This window comes from Petaurus breviceps, unplaced genomic scaffold, assembly GCF_028583685.1.
Source record: "Petaurus breviceps papuanus isolate PSGF00001 unplaced genomic scaffold, PetGlider_PUasm1.0 181, whole genome shotgun sequence".
In the NCBI taxonomy this organism is placed as follows: Eukaryota; Metazoa; Chordata; class Mammalia; order Diprotodontia; family Petauridae; genus Petaurus; species Petaurus breviceps.
Genome location: NW_027185784.1, coordinates 2,200,908 through 2,222,567, shown reverse-complemented (window position 1 = coordinate 2,222,567; position 21,660 = coordinate 2,200,908). Strand labels below are relative to the sequence as shown.

General features: G+C 36.4%; 1 protein-coding gene across 3 annotated transcripts in view; it reads right to left on the bottom strand.

Annotated features, from left to right (window-relative positions):
- Positions 1 to 21,660, bottom strand: part of CPED1 (cadherin like and PC-esterase domain containing 1) — a 433,414-nt gene that overhangs the window by 385,506 nt on the left and 26,248 nt on the right. For 2 of the 3 annotated variants that reach the window (XM_069087089.1, XM_069087090.1), the window contains exon 3: positions 950 to 1,133. The exons of the other annotated variant lie outside the window; for it this stretch is intronic. In XM_069087089.1, coding sequence (XP_068943190.1) covers positions 950 to 1,133 — 184 coding nt within the window. The remainder of the gene's footprint in view (positions 1 to 949; positions 1,134 to 21,660) is intronic. 3 annotated transcript variants of the gene reach the window in all.

The following is a 21,660-nucleotide window of genomic DNA, read 5'->3' as shown; positions in this document are numbered from 1 at the left end:
TCTCTCTCTCTCTCTCTCTCTCTCTCTCTCTCTCTCTCTCTCTCTCTCTCTCTCTCTCTCTCTGTCTCAATCTCTCTCCCTCTCCCCCCCTCCCACCACCTCTAGATATGACTCAGGCCAGTTCCCTACTAGTTTAAGTAGAAAGAGATGAGATACCCACAGGTCATTCAACAACTACAAATACGAAATTTTCTTAGCTAGAATCGGAGAGGGATATTCAATAAGGATATATAATTAGGGCACCATGAGTTGATTCAGATGAAAAAAGCTCCTCTTGCCCTAAATTGCTTGTGATGGTCTTCCAGTCAAGTATTAGAGAGAGGCTGGCCATTTCCTACTAAGGTGACTAGGAAGTGATGTCAACAATTCTAACCTTTCAGTCTCTGAATCACTAAAGTCTTTTTTTTTTTTTGCTTTTTGGATGGCAATTGGGGTTGTGACTTGCCCAAGGTTACATGGCTAGTTTTTGTGTTATTTGTCTGAGGCCGGATTTGAACTCAGGTCCTCCTGACTACAGAGCTGGTGCTCTATTCACTACACCACCTAGCCACCCCCTCAATAAAGTCTTAAAGATGGTTTCAATAATTTTTAAGGGAAAACTAGCTTAATTTGCTTGGGTGGATGAAGCAGTGTACTGTTCTCACCATAAACCTCACACTTTTACCAAATGCAAACTTTTTACATAATTTGTACTTTATATTTTAATATATTAGAAAGATGATAGAGAATACAATTTTATAAAGCAGTTGGAAAGGAATTAAGGTGGGATAACAGAAGGCAAAGGGATTTATTATTCAAGGTTCAAGAGTAATAAAGGAGAAATTCTTTTCTAGAGGACTGGATACCAACTATAAATAGAATAATATTATAGGATTACAGGATCATAAGATTTAGAGCAGGAAGGGACCTTATATTCTACAGGATTTAAATGACTTCTAATTATCCTCACCTTGGTCCAGTTGCCCCAGCCCAAGGCCAGCCCTGAGGCTTTCTTCTGAGGTAATAATAGTATAGCCATGATGTGTGAGTATGTGCTGATAAAGCTGAAGTTCCATTTGGCTGTAGGAAGAAGGCACATAGAGCACTGCCCTTCTCTCATGACTTCCAAAGTGCTTCGAAATAGACTCTTTAATCTGAGAAGAGAAGTGAAAGTCAGACATCAAAATTAAAGGGGAAAAATTACGAACTTCAGTTGAGATACTCTGTTTAAGCAAAGTCACTTAACCTATTAGAAACTCTGTTTCCTTATCTGTAAAATGGGTGGAGGGTTGGACTAGATGGGCCCTGAGGTCCTTACTAGCTCTAAATCAATGATCCTAAAGGTCATTAATGCATTAATACAGCATGTAAACACAGCACTTTTATTTTCACATTGTTGAAATAGACCTTGTGGCCAAAATTCCAAAGGCAAATTAATATTGACAATTAAGAAAGATAATCATCTTAAATGACTAAGAATTTGGAGCATTGCTCTTATGATTTTGAGATCGACTTTCTACTTTAAAATAAAAATTTAAAAAAAAATTCTCAGGTGATAGAAATCCAAGCAGCTATAAAGTTCACTGCCTCAGGGGTGAGATTTTGAAGGCCCAGAAGAAATCTGTCCCCTACCCCTGCTGCTTGAAATTACTTTAATAGGAGGCTTAACCTTTTATTCTATAATTAGAGATAAAGCTTAAGATTTTTTTAAAATACCTCTTTTTATATCCAAACACTCACAAGGTTAACTTATCAGCACCTTTATCTTTTCCCATAGGGTCTATGTGTAAAAACTTGAGTGGGGGTGGTTGGGGAAAGAGATAAAAGAAAACCTTTTTTTACCCCTCTATTTTTCTCAATGTGCCAAACACTATTTAGTTTCACTGGTGTTATTAATAGTAAAATCCTCGGAAAAACACCAGGATTCCTTATGATGGAATCCTAATAAAGCTGTCCCCATTCCCAATATTCCAACTTCATTACAGGCCTGGCCCCACTGAACAGCAGCTTGCCCCCTCCTCCCCCTCATGCCACCTCCAATGTCCTAACTTCTTCATATATACTTCGCATCTCACTGGAACAACAGGTGAGTCCCCGACCTCTTAGTTCCCACAGAAACAGCAGGTGTGTCCATATGATGGGAACCTAGCTACTGCCTCTACCTATTCACTGCCCCCCCAGATCCATTCTCACAAAAACCCATGTGTTGTTGTATTCAATGACAGTCACATCATCCATCTAGCCTAAGACAGGACCACAAAACCTAACTAGCTCTCTTGACCACACAAAACCACAGTAGTTAGTCAATTGGAGGGCAGAATGACCAGAATGTTTAACCACTGAACCATAGATGGGACCCCTCCTCCATTACCTAATCCCTTAAACTCCTCCTGCCTTTTTAATATTAATGATATTTCTTTATTCTATATAAATTTCTATTATTTAATTGCATCTTTACCCTATAAAAATCCATCTTGCTTTCTCTGAAGCTGCTGGTTCCTCTTGGAGTTTAGCCTACTTCATGAGAGATGTCAATCTCAATAAATGCCTGTACTTGGATTAGAGGTGGTCTGACTCTGAATTCTTTGAGATAGTTCTACCACAATACATCATGAAACCCCAACAGGTTTTGGTCGGGCAGAGCCCCCACTTGCAAAAGTTTTTGTCATCCCTGGGTTTAAACCACAACAGCTTATGGGACAAATAGGAAAGAAGTTATGACTTGATTTTTTTTTTTTTCTGCAGTGACCAGGAACGGAGAGAAACTAAGTAGAAAAATAATCCCTCGGGTGAAAAAAAAAAAACAGAAACAGCAGTGCCCCTCAGTTTGAGAATCATCCCCAGGATTTAACCCCTACCTTTATCTCCTCTACTCAGATCCTTTTTCTCCCCGCCTTCAACCCTGTGTCCTGGGGAGCCCATTCCCCATGCCAGGAGAGCTACTTCTGGTATTTTATAACTGGCTGGGTCCCTTCAGTCTTAATGCAGACTTTGGAAGGTTCCAGACAAAGTTCTGCTCAGGGAATCCTGAAGCACATGACAGACCAGTAAAGTAAGGCATCTTTATTAAGGGGAGATACCCATAAAAGGAAAGTGTAATCAATGAGGAGGGACCACAGGACAGTCCCCCTTCAGGGTCCCAGATTGAGTTGGGCCCTTCTTGCGGTCCCAAACGAGGGTATCCTTTCCCCAACCATGGTTTCCACTCCCCCCTCCCCCACTCCCTTAGATGGGTCTAGCAGGATCTGGAATTAAGAGAACCGAGGAGGGGCTTGACCTGGGAAATGGTTATATTATTCCATTGTGGCTGGAGGGAGGAAGTCTTCTGGAGAATTGAGGGCTAGTGATTTTTAAACTTAGATTGGTGGGAAAAGGGACTTTGGAACTTTACTGTTGGTCTTAGCTCCTACAGGGTAGATGACTCAACTTCCCTATCAGGAGTTTTTGAGCTTCCCCAGGACTTTATCATTTAGAAAGGGGAAAAGGTTCCAGGAAGGAAGGTATGAGCTCGGAAAGAGGAGAAAGTTCTCAGTTCTGGGAGTGAGTGGGTGGAACAAAGAAGGATAAGGGAGATAAACTTATTTCCAGTTTCCCAACTGGGAATGCTGAATCCATTTTTCCATGTTTAACTCTAGTGTGGTGATTATATGGTCTAGAGTAGTTGTGACATCTCTAGCAGCCTTTTTACTTCTCAGAATGTTTCTTTTTTTAAAAAAATTCATAATTGGAAAAAAAATGATGAATTTCAGTTAGCTATATTTGGTATCCAAGTTCATGGACCCCGAGTAAAGAACCCCAATCTATAGTACTCTTCATAAAGTATTTCAGGTACATTATGAGTTAAATAGGGTTTTGTGGTCTGGCCAGGGAATGTAACAAATCACCATGTATAGCAATATTTCTATGGGAAAATACATTTAGAACTCCTCCTTCCCACTCCCCCCACAAAAAAAAAAAATCCTGACTTAAAAATAAACTTTTGGACTAAGATCCATTTGTAAGTTGGACACTAGTTGTATTTAGTTGAAACACAGATCTAACTCTCCAAAATAAGAAAATGCTCACTAGAAAATGCCTTTCATGATAAATGCCAACATGAATTCTTAAAAGTAACTTTTGAAACCAGATTGAAAGGTGAGCCTTTAAATGCTAAGTGAGTGATCCATTGGACTGCTCCCCAGAGGGCCAAAACAAACAAACAAAAGACTTCCCTTCCCACTTCCTCCTTCCAGGAGTCCAGGCAGAGAAGGAGAGGGAGAGAGAGAGAGGGAGAGAAAGAGAAAGAAAGAGAGGAAAGAAGAGGGAAAGAGAGGGACAGAGAGAAGTTTTCCACTAAATAAATGCAACTCAAGCTACAATGAATAGTGTTTATGGGTCTCCTAAGTGTTCACATCATTTTCATTCTTAATCAGAGGATGTAATTTTCTGTAACTGTTGGCTGGTGTATAGGACTTATTTTGGTAGTGGTATTTTAGCTCTCTGATTCATTACTAATGTGCTGCTTTTATTTTAGAGACATCATTCCCCCTTCTCCTTTCAACTTGGATCAGTTTAGTCAGAGATGACATATTTAACCCTACCTCTCATTTTAAACCACATCCTAAATAAAGAGCATTTCTCAGTTGTATTTTTTTGTAAGAATCTTTGGGAACTAGCCTAAACAAATACAGAAACATATCATATCTAAATCCAATCCTGCAGAAGAATAAATAGGAAATGAATAGGTCAGTGGAATTATGTTATCCTGTAATACAAACTGCCTGGTCCTTGCAATATTTATAACACTCTGTGCCAGCAGAAATGGTCCAACAGCAAGACTCGCAGACCTTGAGCTTCTGCTTTAGCCAGTTGGCCAACAGGTGCAGTTCTCAAATATGCAAAATGAAAGCCTAGTGAGCAGAGGCCAACTGTTCTAGTACCAATCAGATTACTTCATGCAAATAAAAGTGCAATCTGCCTTGCTCCACTGTTTTGAAGATTAACTGTAAAATGAAGAATAAATTTTGTTTTGAAACCACTATAAAAACAACTCCAAACTCCCAACTTTGTTGACCAACCATTTAAGAAACTGTCTCGGAGTCTTGTCTTACCACAGATTTTTAAAGTCACTTCAATTTTTTTTCTTTTGTTACTTTGAAAATTTGAGATGAACATGTTTGGAAATCGTGTTGTTCTCTCTGTGTAGCAGCAACCACACTGGCATACCCAGGATGGCAGCTAGCACAGGTTCTCAGATCTGTCTTACCAGGAAAGATAGCTGCTGAGCAGTCAAGGAGCTCTGAACATACTCCCACTCAGCATCTCAACCAGGGAATCATAAGATCCTTCTCATAAGTAAGCCTCCAAAGCAAAATACCAACTCAGAGTATATATACACTTCTCTGAGCCAGAAGACATCACAGCCTCGTGACTCACAGTGCCGAATTAGAAATTATCTAAAGGTGTGAAAGCCTTTCTACAAGCCAACCCCCCCCACCCCCCAAGCAAGCTTCCTTTAATGGTCTCCACCAGAGGGCTATTAATGAGCAGGGAAGATCTTTTTTTAATCCCATTAACATTACATCTTGTAGGAGGCTATGTACTGTAAGTTTAAGATTTTGATTAGAAGAAATTTTAAATATTAACATCCACTTATCTTTTCAAAAAATAACTGTCTGAATTATGAAAGTTAAATATGTGAACTATTTATTAATAATATTATAGTCATATATATTCTTAATACTCTCTTCTGAGCTTAACATATTTAAAAATTTAATTTAAAATACTATTTAAAAGTATATTTTTGCCATTTTACCTTCTCAGTCTCAGAAATACTTCTGTTCAAGATTAAGTATAAAAACATTGCACATTTGCATTAAATGATTAATATATTTCAATGAAATTATAACATTAGAAGTGAAGACAAAATGGAAATCACTCATACAACAAAAGCAATGGATGTAAATTTAAAGCAGTGGATGAAGAATATCATAAAAGTACTGTTGTTCTCTTAGAATTTAAAAAAGTCCTTTTGCTAGTCTCACTTCATATATATGAAATATAGCTCTTTTTAGTAATAGTAGGGCTGAAAAATACAACTTTTTTCATCAGGTTGACGGAGGGACTTTTTTCAGTATCTATTAAATAGCTACATACAGATTTGTATTTATGACACTCTCTGATGTTGAAACACAAATCATCTAGTCCATCTAAGACACCAGTCTATAACTAAAATCAGTACTACCTTCTCAGTGGGTAGTTTCCAGGCATTTCAGAAACATTGCCTATGCCAGCATATTGTCTTCCTGTTTTTACATTTGAGAACCAAAACAGAGCTTTTCCCATTGTTGATATTGACCTTTTTAAATGACTTTATTTCTGCAAAAACAAAATTTAAAAATAAATTTGAGGAAGGTTGACTGAGTACTGAGATACTTAAAATCCTGCACATAGATTTCCTAGCCCCAAGGTTTCTGAATGAGACCCCATATTTTCCTGCTTAGAATCACAAAGTATCTTTAAGATGTGACACAATGATCCATGATATCAAATAATTTCTTGACCACTTGGCAGGCAAACTGTGACCTAGCATGGATATAATTCAGATAGATGTGGACTTTAAATTGGTTTGAAGGCCATCCCCTGAGTACAGGTGAGAATTAGGGTACATTATGAAGAGGCCACAGTCTAGTCCAACATTTGTTGTATTAGTTTAGAAAGATCCTAGGTGTCTGCTTGGAGGTGACCCCTATTTGACGCAGGACCCCATGAATTTATTTCTCTAATTCAGACACACGCATATATACCTATATATGTATATATATTTCAATTTCAATATAATTTGTTTTCTTCACAATCCTATGTATTTTGTGCATTTAAAAACATAATTTTTAGACAAGAGGAGTCATAGGTTTTACCAGATTGCGGATACATGATACAAATAAAGGTTAGGAACTACTGTTACATTTAATTTCATATTCTAAGAAACTTTTAGCCCTAAATTTAAGTAATGATCTAGCTCTTGATTGGCCTACTCTGCCATTATCAATCAACAAACACTTATTATTAAGTGACTATTGTGTGTCAGTTACTGAATATACAAATACAAAAACAAAACAATCCTTGTCCTCGAGTAGTTTACAGTCTACTGAGACCCAGATAGCTTCAGAGAGGAGATAGTGGCCGCTAATATGACCAAGATTCTGCTCTGAAGCAGATTAACTTGGTTGTCTTTGCCCTCCTAGACTTCCCTACTTTTGCATACTTCTCTTACTCATTTTGCCTTTGACTTTCATGAAAAACATCCAGCATTCTCATAATGCCACTAGAGTGCTCAAGGTCCTGTATTTCCCTGTCTTTCCAAGTTCTGTCCTCTCCAGGCAGTATTTCTTGCTTCTCAAGTGATTCTTTGGGAATGAAAGGCACTTAATGTGTAGACAAAGGATCTGGATTTAAATTCTGGCTCTGCTATTTAGAATCAACATAGTAATAATATTTATAATAATAATAAATATCTAGATTTACATAATACTCTAAGGTTTGCAAAGTACTTTGCTAATACTATCTTGTTTTATCCTCACAATAACCATAAGAGGTAGATGCTATTGTTACCCTCATTTTTCATATGATAAAATTGAGATGGACAAGTCAGGTGACTTGCTCAAGGCAACACAATTAATAAGTGTAAGAGGCAAAATTTGAATTCAGTTCTTTCTGACTGTCAGCCTAGCATTCTATACAGTATGCCACCTAGCTATCTACGTGACTCTGGGCAATTCACTTCATCTCTGGACTCAGTTTTCTACTCTAAAAAAATGATGAGGTTATAGTGACTGATTTCCAAGGCCTCTTTCAGCTCTAAATAATAATAATACAAGCACTGAATTAGGAATTTACGACCTTTATTTAAATCCTGGCACAAATCCTATTTGTGCAATCTTAGGCAAAACATCTAATCACCCTTTGCCTGTTTCCTAATCTGTAAAAAGGGATATCTGCTCTGCCTTCCTTATAAGGTTGTTGTGGGAATCAGATTACACAGTGTCCCAAAAATTTTAATGCAGTTTTAAGCTTTAGTAATTTAAAAGTGAAATCACTTTGTATTTCATTTGCAAGCATAGAAATGAAATCACTTTGTCCTGTAAAGTACTACATAAATGTTACTGGTATTATTATTACTATTTATTCCATATTTCATTCCCTCAGCATCTCAATATACATCTTTTGAGATAAGAGCTAGTTATCTAATAAATTAATCATAGCTAAGAAGTTAATGATTGATCATGAATTTATCCCTTTCAGATATAATGGAATTTTAGCTGAGGACTTCTAAATACACAATATTGCAGTTCAAAGGAATAACTCTCTAGTGTTTACATTTTAAGAACAATGACACGTTGATTGGGAGGGTTTTTTGAATGGAGGGCATATCCATACTCTCAAATATCGACCACATAAGTGGCTAACTCTTCCTCTACAGGCAGATCTTTCTCTGTCCAGCATGCCCTAGCATGAAATTTGCTAGCCTGTGTTTTCATATGGAAGGTGCTAAAATATTCCCCTTACTTTCTTCACACTCACAATGGAAAGGAAAATAAAATAAACATTCTCAACCACTGATCTTGTGTTTATGGTCCTCTCTCAAAAGAAGAAATACCCTCCCCCAACTCCTGACCCCCAACTAATTCTTTAGTCTATCTTTCTATAAGAAATATTAAATTGGCAAATGCTTTGATGATTCCATGAATCTGCAATCTCATGAATATAGGTACTCCTCCCATCAGTGTGGATTATAACCCATTCATGCTTTCTCATTATGTGCAATTCTTGTCCTGATTATATATTCTCCATGAGAAGGTCACTAAATGCATTGGGAGCTTTCCTCTCAGTTTCTGTGCATTGCAAAGCTACCAATTTATCTCATGGATTTCTATCTGTTATCTCTCTTACTACAAGACTGACCTACCTCCTTTTCTTAACTTTATCAACAATTATATGCTACAGTCCTTTTTACAGCCATGATAAATCCCTCTCCAGAGAGGCTTTTTAACATCCATTGAGTATCATTTATTCAGCAAACATTTTTTGATTGCCTACCGTACACTAGACTATGCCAGGTATTACAGCATAATAGCAATACCAAATTCAGAATCTGCGCAAGTCTGCACTGAGCTATTCAATTAAACAAATGTTAAATGACTATAATGTGGAAGGTCTTATTCTAGGAACTTAGAATATGAAAAAAAAAAGAAAGAAAAGAGGATATAATTCTTTCCCTCAAGGAACTTATATTCTACTGGGGGATGAGATATGTACATAGGTAAGTAAAAAAAATAGGGTAATTTTTAGGAGAGAAAGAGAGTAATGGTACCTGTTGGGGGTATGAGGAAAGACCTCCTATAGAATGTTGTGCTTGAGTATTGAAAAGGTTTCCACAGGGCAGAGGTAAGAGGGATGTACAGTACAGATATATAGGACCATGTTGCAGAGGCATGGGATTGAGAGAAGAAATGTTGTGTAAAACAAACAGTTACTAGGCCAATTTGACTAGAACCAAGTATGTGGAGAAAAGTAATAAAAAGTAAGATTAGAAAGATAAGTGGGAGGCAGATTTTAGAAGTCATTAAATCCAACCTGAGGATTTTTGTGTTTTATAGAAGCAGTAGGGAGCCATTAAAGATTTTTGATTTTTGTCTCTTCCAGTTTGTCAGAAGAAAGGAATGAACTTACACTGGTTCTCATTCTCTCTCTGTCTCCGTTCCTTTGTCTCTCTGTTTCTCTGCCTCTGTTTCTGTCTCTCTGATTCTCTGTCTCTGTCTCTCCCATATGTATAGTAGATACCTTTTTTGATAAGGCATTTAAGATTGCATTTTATTCTATCAAATGAAAATTTTTGTGTAACCATAGACAATGTTGGATACTCCATTTTCTCTATCTCCCAGTCAATTGTGGTTGACCAAAAAATGTATCTTGTTGAAAACTATCTATGAAAAACTGGTTGTTCTTACCTCATGTTTTCCTTAAGGAGATTGTAAATGAATGTATAGAGCTTTTTCCATTTGTGGTGAGTGTGTCTTGAGATAAATTGAAAATCTATTCTTGAGTGTTTCATTTGACCAAGTAGTTAAGTGTTGGTTGACTGAAGTAGTTTGTTGACTTTCACATGTTATTTTTTTTTCAATTAATCAGCACTTATTTTCTCTCTGTCTGACCATGGGAAAAAGAAAAACAAAAACAAAACCCTTGTAACATATATACATACACACATATATGTATACATATGTGTGTGTATATACACACGTACATAGTCAAGCTAAATTAATCCCATGGGTGGGCTAGGTGGCACAGTGAATAAGCACCAGCCCTAGAGTCAGGAGAACTGAGTTCAAATCTGGTCTCAGACACTTAATACTAGCCATGTGACCTTGGGCAAGTCACCTAATCCCAATTACTCTGCCTTCCCCCCTCCAAAAAAGAAAAATCCCATCATTAATCATTAATCCCCATCATTGGCCATATCCAAAAATCTATATAACAATCTACATATTTAATCCATCACCAGCCTTTCCATTGTGGTGATTATTTTGCATTGGTTAAACTTCTATTTATAGTCAGATACTGTCTTTATTTTTATCCTTTTCCAATATTACAGCGTCAGATCATTTAAATAGGCCAGTTGCAGTTGCTGAAATCAGTATCATCTTATCACATTTATCTTCTAATCTGTTATCTTCTAACCACTTCTAACCAAAGTGACAAATGATTCTGAAATGTCTCAAGTCAGTAATCATTACTTTCTTACCCTTTGGGGTATAGTTATTGTTTTGTTATTTGATCTGATGCTTGCCTCCTAATTATCTACTTTTAGAATGTATTTATAAGGTATTGGTGTGATTCTTGGGATTCTGAATTGTCTATAAGCCTTTAGTATCTTTCATTTCATAATGCCGAAACCATATTTTCTAATATAGTTTTCTCCATCTTTCCTTTTGTCTACTTTCACATTAAAGTTACCAAGCATCAAAGTATATGTTGACTTGCTTTGGAGAATCTTGTCAAGTTTTTCCTATTTTTAAAAATTTCATGCTCTTCAACAGACATAGCTTGCAATTTTGCTAATGGTGATCAATGGAACTTTTGTGGCAAAGAAAGCCTGAGATGCTAATTATATGGACATATACATATGAATGTGCATTTTGGTCCAGAACAAGGATTTCATTGTCATGAAGAACACATGTTGTGGAAACTCCCTTCCCAATACATATTGGAAACTCAGGAAACTCAGAATAGAGAACCTTTAATTCTCCAACTGTATTATAAAATTAGTGCCATAAAATCAACCAGTTAACTAGATCTCATTCCCATTTCCTCATCAGTAAAATGGAAGCAGTTTTATCTGGTCTCTACTTACCTCACGTTTAATGGGGTGAAAAACTGAACTTGAATTGAATTGAAATTGGAATGAATCAAATTGAAAAACTGAAACTATAAGAATCTCATTTTCAATATTATATATTAGGGAAAGCAGTGTTCCCTTCCAACATGACCTTTTGAAATTCTTTCTTCCCCTATAATTCTTGTCACAATATCCTTATCACATGAAATTATGCTCCCACTAAAGAAAAGCTAGAATTGACAATCCATTGTGACAAAATAACAAATGGAGAATCAGAAGATGTCTTGTTCTTTTGACAAAGTTAAAATAATACCAAGTCTGGACTCATGGCACAAAACAGCAAAAAAGTAAGGGGTAGGAGGAGGAACAGCTTAATGTAAGATCTAGTCAAGCTAGATCATTCCAAAGGCATTTGTTGATAGAAGTAGAAGGAACACAACAAACAGATGGGAAATGGAACAGATCTAGCATTTCTCTACTTATATATCCTCATCAGGGACAATAATGGGATAACCACATGTAGACTACCATCTTATGTACCTACCAGATACATGTCTTGTAGCAAGACTTCAAATATTATAAAGTATTCTCAGTGAAATCCATTTTCTGAAAGAGCTTAATTTGACAGCTTACACTAGGAAAGCAAAGGAAACATTGCCTATGTCATTGAATTGGTCTTTTAATATGATTAATATCTCAAACTGTTGCTCTGAGGATCAAATTATATAATATTTGTAAAAAAGTACTTAGCACAGTGTTGGACACATAGTAGGGCTATAGAAATACTTACCATCTTCCTTTATCTCCCCTTAATATATAATATAATTCTGTTAGAGCTAAAAACTGAACTAAGACTTTTGTTATACCTTTTATAATAAATAATGTAACATGATATAGTATAGTATATAAGTTGGTTTGTGTATGCACACATATTTATATATGTGTGTATAAAGAGGTAAATGATATAGAAAAAGATGTAGATATTTGATGGCTCCTTAGAGTTTGGGGCTAGTCTATGTACAGCTCCTTTACCCTATTTGCCAAATAGGGAGAGAGGGTCATTACACATGCATAAAGGGCAGTGAAGATGTTTTTGTTCCAGTAGCTCCTCTCAATGAAATGATCAAGAATGGAACATAGAAGTGGATAGGAAGAAGTCCCCTCTCCTCTCCCCTCTGCAACTTCTCTCACACACAAACTTAAAGGATCCCTTAAAGGGGATCATGATAACGTGGAATGGAACAAGGAGACAAAAAAATTTCTGGCTTTGAACAGGCTAATTGATGGGGACCAGAACAAATAGTAGATGAGGTAAGTCAATTTAGGGCCTGTAAGGAGATACATGATCAGAAGTCATGAGGAAAGGAATGGATTGCATGCTAATCATGCTGATATAGCAACTGGAGGGGGAAAAAAGGCAATACCAAACACAGAATCAAAGTTGCGCTAACATCTTGAGGCCCCAGGACCCATGCAAGAGCATATTCTAGCTATGTACAGAGAATGAGCTCATTCTCATCTCTTCCTTTATCAGAACATGAGTCTTGAAAATCATTCTCCAAGCTATTCTGGGAGAAGAAGAGGGGTGAATGAAAAGGCATTACTCATTCAGAAAAAGTGTATTGATATTGTTTCATTACTTCAATTTTCTTTTCTGTCTTAACTAAATATTTACCATTACAATGTTCTTCCTTTCCTAGATCTGTTAACATGGTGGGCAATTGAATGCCTAGACCTGAGTTAACTTCAGAGGTTGTTTGGGAAGAATGAGCAAACATAGGTTAAATCCACTAAAATGCAGGTCAAATGAGCAGAATTCAATAGGCTTAATATGTGGACAAGAGCTACAAATCAATAACAAGTTGGGCCTAGAGTTGAATACGAGGAGATCAGGCTGCATCACATTTAGGAAATTATAGAAAAGGTTCTAAGCTGCTTTTTGCTACAAAATTCCATCTTTTTTACCAGTAACATTTTGTCTATGATGTTATATAGCTGAGAATCAGGGAATGATCTTAGACAAATGAACTAAAGGGCAGTGGAAAATCATGGTAAATGCAAGTGGGCTACTGATATAGGGATCTATTAGTAATGAATACAATCACTAATAGAATGAATTAGTAATGAATAGTGATTTATTTGTAATGAAAAGAGATGTGAAAGAAATCATCCAGGTCATATGTTATTGGAAAAGGAGATGAGCCAAGGATGTAGTGAGTATTACAGATAAAACATAGACAATCCCAATGCTACATTCATGTTCTTAAGATAGTAAAAAAAAAAATCAGATGAAATCCTATAGTGACTGAGATGGGTCCTCAATGGAGAATTACTGGAAGGATATGGCTGATGATGACAGAAAATGGGAAATCATGGCCGGGCTGCAATCTGCATTGATTCAGGAAGTATTCGCACCTACCTCCAGTAGAATGTAAGCACATTAAGAACAGAGGAAATATTTGTCATTTTGTCCTTTTAAAACACAGCCCATGATGAATACACACCATGCTAAATAAATGTTTTTTTTTTAATTGAAGGGAATTCAATCAATCAACAATCATTTTCCAAGGACTGTGATTAAAAAAAAGTGAAGGGAACTTATGTTTTTATAGGGAAGAGAACATATAAATAATTAGATACATACAGGATATATGAAGAATAAGTGATGAGGGATCTCAGAGGGAAAGGATCTAGGAACTACCGTGTTTCCCCGATAATAAGACACTGTCTTATTATTTTTTTTGGACAGAAAAACACCAGAGGGCTTATTTTCAGGGGAGGGCTTATTTTAATGAACATTGACAGCAATTTTAATAAACAGGTAAATGTGAACAAAAAAAATGTACCTTTATTCAATAAGCAAATCACTGGGGAAGAACAGGATGATGCGCTCACTGCTGCAGCTCTGATTGGATGCAGCTCGGAGCGCGGCGTGCGTTTCACCGGGGGTGGGGAGGGGACAGTGCATACAGAAGGTACCGTAATGTAGTGTATAGCACAGGGGATCACCTTCACTACAGTGGCAATCTCAATAGGGCTTATTTTCGGGGGAGGGCTTGTTTTAGAGGAATCTTGCACAGTAAGGGGAGGGCTTATTTTCAGGATAGGTCTTATTATCGGGGAAACATGGTAGGAGGACTGGGAAAGGCCTACTTCACATAGCTTTAAAGCTGAGTCTTAATGGAAGCCAAGGAGGCAAAGGAAAAAGTATAAAGAATTCCAGGTATGGGAGACAGGAGAAAAGGCATAGAAATGGAAAATGGAATGTCACATGGGAAGTTTAGCTAGTAGGTAAGGTAAATGGATCCCTAGATAAGTCTAAGAAGACTGGAAAGATAGGAAGGGATTAAATATGAATTATGAGTTTTAAATGTCAATCAACTTGACATTTATACTGGAGGTAAGAGGGAGCCATTGGATTTTGCTGACTAGGGTGGGCAATGTGGTCAAACCTAAGATTTGGAAAACTTACTTTGGTATCTGTGTGGAAGATGAATTGGAGAGGGGAGAAACCTGAGGCAAGGAGACCCATTAAAAGGCTAAATGCAATACCATAAAAGTGATGGGTTCCTTAACTAGGATAGTGGCTGCATGAATGGAGGGAAAGGGACACATATACAAGAGATATCGTGAAGGTATCATTAGATATGTGAGGGGAGTGAAAGTAAGGAGCTGAGGATGAAATTGAAGTTACAAAGCTGGGTGACTGAGAGGATGATAGTGCCCTTTAGATTAATAGGGAAATTCAGAGAGGTTAGCATTTGGGAGGGAAATTTGGGAGGGAGCCCCATTTTGGACATGTTGAGTTTGAGGTGCTTATTGGGCAAGATCACAGATTCATCTAAATGTCAAAGTTTCTCTTTTCCCAGTAGATAAAAAAATCAGTGATTGCTTTGTTTATTTCAGTCTTTAGAAATTAATTAATTGGGTGATTCAGAAAGGATTATACCAGGTGACTAGTTGGACTAGGTTTCTTAGAGTTCTTTCACTCCAAAATTCTTTGATACCCTGATTCTAGGTACACTAGAGAAGAGGAGAAACTACTAGTCAGAAGAGTCAAGAAGATGAGCTTTAGTCTCAGACTTCCTGGCCATGACATTGAGCAATGAAATTAATTTGTCTTACTGAGGCTTTTTTATCTGTAAAATGGAAGCAATAATGTCTTCACTAACTGCTTCATAAGGTTGTTTGAATGGTAAATTACATGACATATTTGAAAGTTCTTTGATATTGCTAAGCACTATATGAATAGTGTAAAGTATTATAAGGCACTTATTTAAATAATTTAGTTGCTAATGAGATATAAATAAACAAGTTCACTAATTTTATTATTCCATTTTAAACAAGTATTTATTTGATTAAACAAGATATGACATTAAAGATTAAGTGAAATTTGTACATATAATGCTTATCTATTAAAGACACTAAGACACCAAAACAGACACATAACCATTATTTCCACAAATTAATTTTTTTGGGAAAAATTCCAATGTTTCCATTTCCAGGTGCTTAATAGGTCATTGCAATAAATTGCTCCCTTCTGAACACTGATAAAAAAATTTTACTGGCATATACATATATACTTGCCCTCTAGTCCAAAACTAGTGTTTTGCATTTCAGAGACAGTGATTACAAAAACTATTACTAATTACAAATACTTTCCAGAATATGTACTTAATATACAGCTAACTTGTTTCTTCCAAAAATTAAGTCTCCATCAACAATCATAGTACAACATAATATAATAAAATCATAGTATAATAAACAGAAACAGTCTTTGCTTTTCAAATGAAGATTATCTCTAACTTTATGTATTCACAGTTTTGTCAAAAACAAACACAGTCCATTGCCTATACTTATTTCATTAGAGACATAATATTTTTGGGAATCTATGATCTTATGATCCATATGTAAGTAATATATACAGTAGAATAGTATCCTTTCTCCTTTATGAGAAATTAATTTCTCAGCTCTATGAACTGGATGGAAATATGGTACAGTGACTTGGAGAGTTGGGAAAATCTGATTTCAAATGCCACCTCTGACACTAACTGTGTGAACCTGGAACAATCAACTTCTATTTGCTTTAGGAAACTCCCTTGGACTTAGCTGTTCAGTCACAGCAGTGATTGAGTCCCCCACAACGATGAAATCAGAATTCCTTCATGTATGATTTCTAAGAAATATAATAACTTGATAAAATAAGAATTCATAGTTCTTAAATTCATAAAATAAGGATTACTTTTAGATAATGCAAGACACTAGAAATGGTGAGCGCTAAATAATAAAGCAACAACAAAAAAGAAATTTAATCTATTTTAACAGAAAGTAAATGACTCATTTCCAATATGGGAGTTATTGTTGAATCTGCTCTTTGTGCCCAGTTTTTAAGAGTAAAGATCAAAATTAACAAAAAAAAAATGGTGAAGATTGAAAGTAATACCAGCCTGACAAATTGTAATACCTCCATAACAGAAACTGGATGAAGGAATGGACATGGATGCTAATTAAAGCAACTTCCTCAAGAAAGTTAATATAAATCAATTGTCAAGTCAACAAGCATTTATTAAACACCTGCTATGAGCTTCAGTGAGGAAACAGTTGAAATCCTTGCCAAGAAGATAAATATGGCAACCCAGAGAAAACTATGTATACAAATTTGATTATAAAATTTTTCAGAGGGGGGATATTGAAAGATTAGGGGTGAATTCTTCTCATAACATAACAATAAACAGTGAAGGAAAAAAACAAATTTAAAAGAAACTTGATAAGCTTATCTGACTCAGAGTTATCTTGACATTTGATATTGAAACTAGGAGGATAACAAATGGAAAATAAGTATCTATTGTAAGAAGCAGCATTATACAGTGGAAAGAACGATGGATTTCAAGTCAGAGAATCTGGGTTCAAATCCCTCCTTTATTACCTCCTAACAATTTGACCTTAGGCAAGTCATTTAATCTGCAGGGACTGAGTATGTGGATATGTAAAATGGGGAAGGAGGAGGATTGGACTAAATGACCATATAAATTTCTTTCCAACCCCAAGCATGTGGTTTTGTGATACTTAAAACAAATTCTTTTCACAACTAAGGGAAGTGGAACCATCACAGTTGGAATCTCATATCTTTGTACCAGGAAGAAAAGGAAATGACATTGAAGAAAGCAAAGCTGGGGAAAATACTTGGATTAGATCAAGGAAACAGTAAGGAGGGCTACTTTTAAAGGATGTGAGGGAAGATATCTGAAAGAAGAGAAGATATCAGTGCCACAAAAAAATCACCTCAGATAGAATTACCTCCCCCCATCCACCAAAATGATAAAAGAATATCAATAACTGGGGTGGCTAGGTGGTGCAGTGAATAAAGCACTGGCTCTGGAGTCAGGAGGACGTGAGTTCAAATCTGCCCTCAAACACTGAACACTTACTAGACATGTGACCTTGAGCAAGTCACTTAACCCCAATTGCCCTGCTTTTCCTCCTCCAAAAAAACCCAACCAAACAAAAGAATATCAATAACTGTCTACCCATCTGCCTATTTTTTCATCCATGCAAAATTTTCATTATACTAATCCACATACACAATGATGTCATCCTTGATAAAAATATAGGAAAGGAACTAGCAGACTTTTATAAAGATATTCTCCAGTAGAATATCTTCATAATTGCACAATTGACTAAAAGGTATAGAAAATGTCTCATCCTACAGTACTTATTGCTTATTGACTATTAAAAATCTTTTATTTAAGGGATGGCTAGGTGATGCAGTGAATAGAGCACTGGCCCTGGCATCAGGAGGACCTGAGTTCAAATCCGGCCTCAGACACTTAACACAAAAAAACTAGCCATGTGACCTTGGGCAAAGACATTTAACCCCAAATGCCCCTCAAAAAATATTTTATTTGATATAGCAAAGATTTTCCTCCAATTAGGTATATATTCCATACATATGGTGAAATCATTCTTCCTTGAAAGATATAACAGCAGGTAACTTTGTTTAATGACCATTCCCTTATTTCTATCAAGCTAGTGATATAAAGACAAGGGATTTGAAGAATAGAAGTTTGCTGATTTTGGTTTGATACAGAAGTCAAAACTACAAAAGCTGTGTTATATTTTGAAAAGGGTAGGATAGAGAGAAAAATGGCACCCTCTCTTAACGACTTTAATTTCATTCCACTATTTCTGGATTGGTGAAAAGTACTCTAGAATTCTCACCTCTTTGCAAGAGAGTGGTTAAAAGAGAGAGCAGAAAAATGGGCAGGTAAGGTTAGTTCTACTTGGAACTTAAGCATAGGGAAGGGAAATACTTGTTGCCAGAACTGTTCCAATAGCCTGTTTATTAACCTCCCTGGTTCAAGTCTCCCCCATTCCAATCCTTCCACTACCCACCTGCCAAGATGTTTTTTTTTCTAAAGCATAGACCATGTTACCCCACTGTTAAAAAAAAAAAAACACCATTGGTTCCTTATTACCCCCCCCCAAAACCAATATAAAATACTGTTATTTTAAGTCCCTTTACCATCTAATATTTTTTTTCTTTTTTTGGAGGGGGGAAGGCAGGGCAATTTGGGTTAAGTGACTTGCCCAAGGTCACACAGCTGTTAAGTGTCTGAGTCCGGATTTGTACAATCTAATCTTTTTACTTTTCCAGTCTTCTTACACTTGACTTCCTTCAGTCACATTGAATTATTTGCTTTTTCTTGCACACAATACTCCATCTCTAGGCCTTTCTTTGTACTGGATGTTTCCCATGTCTGGAATCCTTTGCCTCCTAACCTTCAACTTTTAGAATCCCTCTCTTCCTTTAAGATTATTTAAGCCTACCCCTCCTCCTTCAGGAAGCCTTTCCTAATTCTGCCCACCCCTACTCCAACTGCAGCACTATCCTAGCTATCCTCTCTAAGGTCATCTTCTACCAACTCTGTGTTTATCTTGTATGTTCTGATTTATATATGTTTTCTTCCCCAATAGCATGTGAGCCTCTTGAGGGCAGAGACTACTTTTGCTTTTATTTGGTTTTCCCAGAGTTTAGCACAGGACCTGTCACATAACTTAATAAATGTTTGTTGACTGATTAATTGAAACCCTCCTTTCCAGAGGTGTGCTAGAGACAGCTCAAATGACTTGTTGTTTTGTTGATTATCTCAAGAAGGTGATGGAGACAATGTTAATGATGCAGATTATTTTTTTAAATGGAGAGCTGGTTATTAAACCTTTGCCAGCATACCACTGTTCCTTTCCCCGGGACACCTTCACACTTGGAGCTGCACCTTGGAGTTGAGGTTCATTGTAGTAGGAAAAAAAATTGTGATTTTAGCACAGCATGTGCAGGCATACCTTGGAGATATCACAAATTCTGTTCCAGACCATTTCAATAAAGAGTCACAATTTTTTTGGTTTCCTCTGTACATATAAAAGTTATGTTTATATTATACTGTATTCTATTAAGTGTTCAATAGTATTATGTCTAAAAAAATGTCCATACCAACATTTAAAAATACTTTATTGCTAAAAAACGTTAACCATCATTGAAGCCTTCCATGAGTCCTAATCTTTTTATTGGTGGAAAGTCTTGATACAATGTTGATGGCTGCTTACTGATCAGGGTGGTGGCTGCTGAAGGTTGGGGTGGAAGTGGCAATTTCTTAAAAAATTCTTAAAATTTCTTAAAATGAGACAACATTGAAGTTTGCCACAGCGATTGACTCTTCCATTTACAAAAGATGTCTCTTTAGCATGTATTGCTGTTTGATAGCATTTTACCCACAGTAGAACGTCTTTCAAAATTGGAGTCAATCCTCTCAAACTCTGTTGCTGCTTTTTCAGCTAAGTTTATATAATTGTCTTCAATATTGTTGTATCTCAGGGAGTAGAGAGATCCAAGGAAAAGGATGGGGAGCAGCTAGTCAAGGGAGCAGTCAGAACACACAACCTTTATTGATTAACTTTGAAATCTTATATGGGCATAGTTACTGGCACTTCAGAACAATTACAATAGTAACATCAAAGATCATTGATCACATATTACTGTAACAGATATAATAATGGGGGTGGCCAGGTGGCTCAGCGAGTAAGAGCGCCGGCTCCAGCGTCGGGATGACCTGGATCAAGTCCGAGCTCAGATACTCAGCACCACACCCAGAAATAACTGGCCGTGTAACCTTGAGCAAGTTACTTAACCCCGATTGCTTTAAAAAAAAAAACAGATATAATGATAATAATGAAAAAGTTTGAAATATTACACGAATCGCCAAAATGTGATTGAAATGATGTGAGTACTTGTTGGAAAAATGGTACCCAAAGACTTGCTCAACTCAAGGTTGCCACAAATCTTCCACTTAAAAAAAGAGAGAGAGACAGAAAGAGACAGAGAGAGACAGAAAAGAAAAAAATCTGCAAAATGCAATAAATTGAAGCACAATAAAATGAGGTATGCTTGTATTTCAAAAAGCAATAATTTTGGACCCAAGTTCAAGTATTCATTGTAATGTTTCCTAGCTCAGTGGAGTTCCCCACAAAGGTTCTCCAGGTTGTACTCCAGAATTTCCCTACCATGCTGAAAATAACACTTTGGAAGTACCTTCTGTCCCTGTAACCACTCCCTTTTATTGGAACTCCTCCTAGAACCTTCATTTAAGAAGGAATCTTAGGCCAGCCATATCTTCATTCTTCTCCAGGCTTCACTCTGAAATATCCCTACCAATTCCCTGTGCTGGATACCTTCAGTTCCACCCACCAACCCCATTAGAATGGAAGCTCCTTTAAGGAGAGTTGGGTCTTTCAATATTTGGAATATAGCAAATGTTTAACAAATACTTATTGACTTACTAATGGACCAACTAGCTGCATGACCCTAAACAAACCATATTGTTTGTGACTCAGATTTCTCATCTGTAAAACTGAAATAATACTTAAACTATATACCTGATGGAACTGTGAGGAAAGTGCTCTATGAATCCTAAATTTCTATATAAACATAAACAATTATTATTATTGTTACTATTATAATGTAAGGTTATTAGACAAGAGGCAATGTACTAGTAGCAAAGAACTGGCCTACAATTCAAAAAACCTGTATTGTAGTCACATTTTAGCCACAGATTAACTGTGTAATCATAGGCAACTTGTTTAACCTCATTGGGACTATTTTTCTCAGATTTAAAATAAAAAGTATTTGGATCAGATATTGTCTAAAGTTTCTTCCAACCCATCAATCCACAAAATTACCATCTTTGTTTGGCTTACTTTGTTTCACATCATTATGGGCATCTTACACATGAACATGTGTATGTTATTTGATGATG